The following is a 6,406-nucleotide window of genomic DNA, read 5'->3' as shown; positions in this document are numbered from 1 at the left end:
GCCCGGATTTGTGGAAAAACAATTCATGGCTTTTGCACCACGATAATGCACCTGCTCACACTTCGTTGCTTGTTCGTGAATTCTTGGCCAAAAACAATACTGTAACGATGCCCCAGCCTCCATATTCGCCAGACATGGCTCCGTGTGACTTTTTCCTATTTCCAAAAATAAAGAGAACCTTAAAGGGCCGTCGTTTTACAAGCATAGATGACATTAAAAGCGCATCGCTGAAAGAGCTAAAGGCTATCCCAAAAATCGAGTTTGAGAAGTGTTTCGATGATTGGAAGAAGCGCTGGCGTAAGTGCATAATATCGAATGGGGACTATTTTGAAGGCGACAACATTAATGTAGACGAATGAATAAATATTTTTTCCAAAATACGGAAATTCCCGTCATTTTTTGAACAAACCTCGTATACACAGCCTCTGTCAGTCCAGGCTAGGTACAGCAGATTATGCGCTTTATATATGTATATATATATTTCCTAGTAGTATTAGCTACCACGGCAGTCTTGAATGGCATCATAGTTGAACTCTTCTTTATAACCACTTTGCACAGACCACACAGAAAATTCAGCCTGTATTGTTAAAGAGGCGTGTTTACTGATCTGTTGCCTAGCAATGGACATCCTATTGTTGTGCACGTTTGCTTCTGCAGGAATGTGTTTGCTGAGTCGTTGCCTAGCAGTGGGTATACATGTCACAATATACAGTGTGTTTGTCCTTATGCATGAAAAGGCCTGTCTCTGTATAATGATAAACATTCCATTTTCCATAGAAACATCTATAATTTTATGCCGATTCAACGCTACCCTTGCCTGCTCACATTCTTTTACTCCCCAGTAAATCTAATTTATACTAATTCTGCAATTACAGTTTCCAATGAAACTGATTCCTGATGTTCTGAGTTCAGAATCTTATGACCATTTTCCACTGTTTAGGTTTTTCCAGAGAATTCTGCCCTAATCTAGGGACCTGAGTAACATTTTATAATGTGCTAGTTTTTATGGTGAAGGGATTGTTGTTAGCCTATGCACTCAGTGCCTAAGCTGGAGAGAGACTGACTCTTATTGTCTGTGACTGCTTATTCAATTTATTTATGGCTGTCTTCCATATCTGGAGACCATCTCTGACAGCCTCAATGGGGATCTGCTATGATGTGTCGGTGACAAGAGATGTATATAATGTGTACTAAGTGCTGAAGCTAATGAGACTCATTTTTCACAGATGGAATTTTGTGCCAACAAAAGAAGAGTTGGATTTTGTGTGGCAGAGGTTTGATGGCAACTTTCTTGTTCCTCAGAACTTTACTCAGACTGTGGTTGCGTTTGATTCAAGCAGCCAAAATGATTCTTCAAACAACAGTAGAAACTCTTGTAGGAAACAGCCTCCAGCTCAAATAAACTCACAGACAACAGCGTTTTGTGACAGACTTGGCATCGATGATCCAATGGCATTACTGTTAAATTCTTCAAAAGAATCATCCTTCGATTCAGATGAGGTTAGAAATATTTTATTTTTACCATACATATTATTATTTTCCCTCCTCTTTCTCGTCCTGCTTTCTGCCACCATGATCTGTATGCTCTTTGCACTCTGTGTATGATTGTGTTATAGTGCCTCAAACAGAAATTTCCATTTCCCAGATTTATTTATGTATAACCAGGGCCCAGATTTTGATTACCTAAAAATATTTTTAAAAGACCGAAAAATCCAGAAAAACAACCTAAAAGTTAAAAAAGACAAAAATTTATCATGTCATGGAAAATCTACTAATTGTTTTAAAATGTATATTTAATCTTTATTAACACTGTAAACTCATCGTTACTCTTTTAAGTTCGTTCTCGTTTTTATGATGAAAATTAAGCAATGGAGGATTGAATTTGAAAATGAATGTTTTAATACGATTTTTTCTACTGTTTGAATGCTTAATAAATATACATATATGGTATATATTTCAGTATTTAAGTGTAACCTCATTCAGAGTTGCAATAGTTGAAAGATAACATGCAGAGATTCTCGAAAGTGAGTGTTTTATTATATGTAATGTCAGCACTTTCCACAGAACAAACAGAAAGGAGGGGAAATTATTACAACTTATTATTGCATACTGTGGTAGCAGGAACTTGGGGTGCAACTGCAGGCTGCCTTTGTAGAGGCGTGAGAAAGAGAAAGAACACTTTACTTGCATATTATTCACGTTTCTGAAAACATATGAAGAAAAATTCCCTAAAATGGCTGAAGTGACAAAAAATACCCTTAAAAGTCCAAAAAATTCTCCCAAAACCGAAAAAATGACCTGTAATAGTTACATTTCTGTAACCAACAGCTCATCTCCAGGATTTATATATTTACGGGCATCACATAGGATACAAGGAAAAAAAGGCATCAAAATCCGGGCCCTGTATATAACGAATTTGTTAGACTTTGTTTTAAGTCATTTGATCATACATAGTGGAATCTAGATTTAAGGTTAAAGGGAGGGAGGGAAGAATGCAGATTTGTTGACAGATTAGTTCATGCTAATGCTGCCAACCATTCTGATTTTTATAATTTACTGGGTAGTGCACATGCTGTTGTACAAAGCAAAAAGCAGTTACCCGAAAATTCTCATTTTGAGACTGAAAAATCATGTTTGAATCAAGATTTGTTCTTGATTGGATCTCGGAAACGTGAGACTCCACGTGCATACTGTGTACAGTAATTTTATGTAAACTTATGCCATATATGCAATGTTGTTTTATTTAGAACCAGAAGTTCTGCACTACTTTGCCAGGTTACTTGACTCCAGAGCGTCCTGGAGAAGTTACACAAGTATCTCTGGATGACACTTCATACCATGATTCAGTGGATGACAGCATGAAGCAGGTACTAACAGCAGAGACTTATAACAAGTCAGTCTCAATGAACTGTTCCATCTCATTAAGTCCGATGCCTAAGCATTTGAGGCTTGCTCTTCCGAGTCCACAGAACAGTGACATGGATGAACCTATGAAAGATGATGCTAGCAGTTCTCCTGTTTTGTTACGGTTGTCACATTCTCTTCCATCTCCAAGAGATAGTGATATGGATGAACCGGTTTGTAGCGACACTGGGAACTCACATTCTAGCTCTCCAGAAGTCACTTCAGGTGCATCCCTCACAGGTACTAAATTTTCATGGAATATTTATACTGTTAAAAGAATATTAATGCAACCGCTGTTTAATGTTCCTTGATTCAAGGTTTTCACTCATTTACTGTTCAGTTTCAGTGAGTACAAGTCAGTCACCTCAATGTTAAATTACCTCCATTTAAGATTTTCCTCAGTTCAGTGTTCACATCCACTGGGAGTTTCACTGTATAATGAAAATTGGTAGAAATGTATAACAGACCTTGTAAATTATAGTTCTTTGAATTCATGTTCAGTTTTGTTCAAGTGAGGGTGTTCCCTCCCCCCAGTTGTGTACTTTACATGATGCAGTCTGTACACAGGTCCATCTGTGACACATTCTGCTTTCTAGCACACCCAAATCAGTATCCCATTATGCTCTATGGTGAACAAATTTTCAAGAATTGAGAGGTGAGATCTGTAAAACATTTAAAATGATTTCAAGGCAGATTTCATCTTTGAACTCACAACCCATTTGGCAATATGTGCATAGTCAGAAGTGTTTCAAAGTAGGTGCTGTAATTAGAAACTGAGGAATTTAAACAGGTGGTCTAGTGGTCAACGTTCTTGGCTACAGATCCAGAGGTCCAGGTTTGATTCCCGGCACTACCAGATTTTTTCGGAGAAGTAGTGGGTCTGGAACGTGGTCCACTCAGCCTCATGATGATAATTGAGGAGCTATTTCAAGGAAATAGCAGTTCCTCTAACAGAAATGAGTACCAGGAATTAAATAAATAATTTTCCTGGGGAGTAAAGTGCGGCCAGCGCGTAAGGCTGACAACCTTACCGCCATCTTTGAGTCGATTGTCTAGAAAATGTGGGACCCTCAACGTCTCACAGCCCTATGGACCTTCATGGCCTGTTACAGGGATAGCTTTACTTTTTTTACTATGTTTAACTGACTTAGAATTGGTTTAGGTGACGGGCTCTTGTGAACACTACAGTGAGCCATGGGGTTTCATAATGTAGGGAATTCCTGTTATCATCATGATGTAGTGTTGTACAGATGTCCCGTGAATACTTCAGGAGACGACTCCTTAGATTATTCAGAGTGAAAGAAAGTCTTTTACCGCCGTAGGTCCTGTTCATGGTGGTTTTGAAGCTTTGGTAGTTCGAAGTGTAGCTTGACTTGAAGGCATTTGTTATTGGGAAGAGGATAAAAATAACACTGCACACTTTACATAGCTTGAAAATAAGATATACCCTTCAAAAAATCAAACAGCTATCACTCTTGTCTTGTGGCATCAGAAATTCACTGAAGCAGTTCATCTTGCATTCATCTGCCATTGTTTCATGTGACCTCACATATGGTAAGCCGAGGTTCAGCGAATGCAGGGGACAGTTAAAAGTATGAGCCACTTTGTCATCAAACTTGTGATATTAATAAATATTTGTCAATCCAGTATACTTCAAATGGCAACACTAGCATTACCATTGCAAAAAAAAAAAAAAAAAACATGTACACAAAATGCATATTCTTTATTGGAGAATATAAACATGTTCAGTTCTGTCGCAACACAGTGTGACCTGACTGTACTCTTTGATATCTTACATGCTAATGGATGTACTGGCTTGCGTAAACATGCCCATGCCTGCTAAGGGCATGCACTACATTTCAGATGCTCCTAGCTCTGAAACCACTGAGAGCAACATCCATGCTGACAAACATTATTCACTTAGAATGACCTCAGGAATTACCTCCTGAAATTATGGTGTAGTCACTGGACACTGTGTATATTGTGAAGAAAGCAGTCTTCTGGGATTTGGCACCATGTATATGTGGTGTTAACCGACGTTTCGGAGGAACGTATCACCTCCATCTTCAGGGTAGAAGGAAAAATATAAGAAATCCGCAAGCGAAGAGAGCATGAGAATCGGTAAAAGCAGACACAGTCTCACGGTCTCTTCGCTTGCGGATTTCTTATATTTTTCCTTCTACCCTGAAGATGGAGGCGATACGTTCCTCTGAAACGTCGGTTAACACCACATATACACGGTGCCAAATCCCAGAAGACTGCTTTCTTCCCAGTCACCGCCGTGAAAGCCTCAAATCTTACATACCGTGTATATTGATGGAGAAGTCTCCTAATTTTCATTGTGTTGGTTATAAAGGAATGGTAAACCAGTTTTTTTAAATATGACTAACAGCTTAGATTTCAGAGTAAATATTTAAGACAAAATGTGTAAAGATTAATTTAATATCTTCAAACTGTAAACAGTTTTTATCTTTGTTAGGTTCTGAGGAAGTTGCTGAAATATGTAGTTCATCTCCTGACTTGCACCCTGCACTGAAAAGGTTCAAACGTCGCAACCAAGCACTATACTCTAGTGCAGATGCTGACAGTTGATATTAACATGCTCTAACAGAACTGTACAGTCACTGTTGAAAGTAATCAAACATAAATATGTTATGAAAGGATTTTCATAATAGAATGATGTATTCTTTATTTTAGTCTTGACAAAATGTTTTTATGTAATGGACATACTTTCAGAGTATTAATGTAACCTGTGAGTATTTAATACAACCTAGTGTAGTTATTGAGTTGTTTTCAATTTAATTTTATTTTTGTATGAAAAAAGCATGTAAATTCTGTGAAATATTATGATATACAAACATTTTAATTATATGTAAAGAAAATAAAATACCTTAGTGAAGGACACTTCATTGTTTCCTTTCAAGTTACTGAATATCAGAACAGGGTATAAGAGTGTAGACTAGATTCAGATAGGTCCAGTGGTGGGCTCTTGTAAACATGGTTGTGAACATTCAGGTTCCATAAAAGGTGAGAAATTGCTTAACAGCTGAAAATGTAATAAACTCCTCAGGAAAGATATGTTTTATGGGCTACTTTGAAATGTCATTTTCCTTCAATACAGAGATGTTTCATTAGATTCACTGTCTAATCACTCTGAGAGTTCTGTATACATATGCAGCCAGTTCACTTCAGATATGGAGAAGTATTTTCTGAAAAATAAAAAGGTTCACTTTAAATGAAAGAATAAGTCATGAAATGTTACCTCCTTGATTTATGAAGTTTTTTATTTGATGAATACTAACTCTTATATTTTTGAAAATGTATTTTCTCCTTCAAGTGATCTGAAAGCCCTGACCTCTGTATACACATAGTTTTTGAATATTTTATTAAGTTCCAATACAGAATTCAAGTTCTATATAATTACAGTAAAGATAAGGCAAAATTGTCCCTGTGCTTAACTAATTAAGTACTATGCCCTGAAGACATATGGGCAAGTGGATGT

General features: G+C 37.2%; 1 protein-coding gene across 5 annotated transcripts in view; it reads left to right on the top strand.

Moving 5' to 3' along the window:
• The window catches only part of LOC111872638 (lariat debranching enzyme), an 18,238-nt gene extending 12,129 nt beyond the window's left edge, over nucleotides 1-6,109 (top strand). For 4 of the 5 annotated variants that reach the window (XM_023866725.1, XM_023866724.2, XM_023866723.2 and 1 more), the window contains exons 8-10: nucleotides 1,227-1,500; nucleotides 2,748-3,144; nucleotides 5,384-6,109. In XM_023866725.1, the coding sequence (XP_023722493.1) occupies nucleotides 1,227-1,500; nucleotides 2,748-3,144; nucleotides 5,384-5,496 (784 nt within the window). In that variant the 3' untranslated portion in view covers nucleotides 5,497-6,109. The remainder of the gene's footprint in view (nucleotides 1-1,226; nucleotides 1,501-2,747; nucleotides 3,145-5,383) is intronic. The other variant, XM_023866727.2, reaches the window with a different exon arrangement.
• The last annotated feature ends 297 nt before the right edge of the window (nucleotides 6,110-6,406 follow it).

The sequence above is a fragment of the Cryptotermes secundus genome, unplaced genomic scaffold (assembly GCF_002891405.2).
Source record: "Cryptotermes secundus unplaced genomic scaffold, Csec_1.0 scaffold5032, whole genome shotgun sequence".
Lineage (NCBI taxonomy): Eukaryota > Metazoa > Arthropoda > Insecta > Blattodea > Kalotermitidae > Cryptotermes > Cryptotermes secundus.
This window is presented reverse-complemented; position numbering and strand designations above follow the sequence as displayed.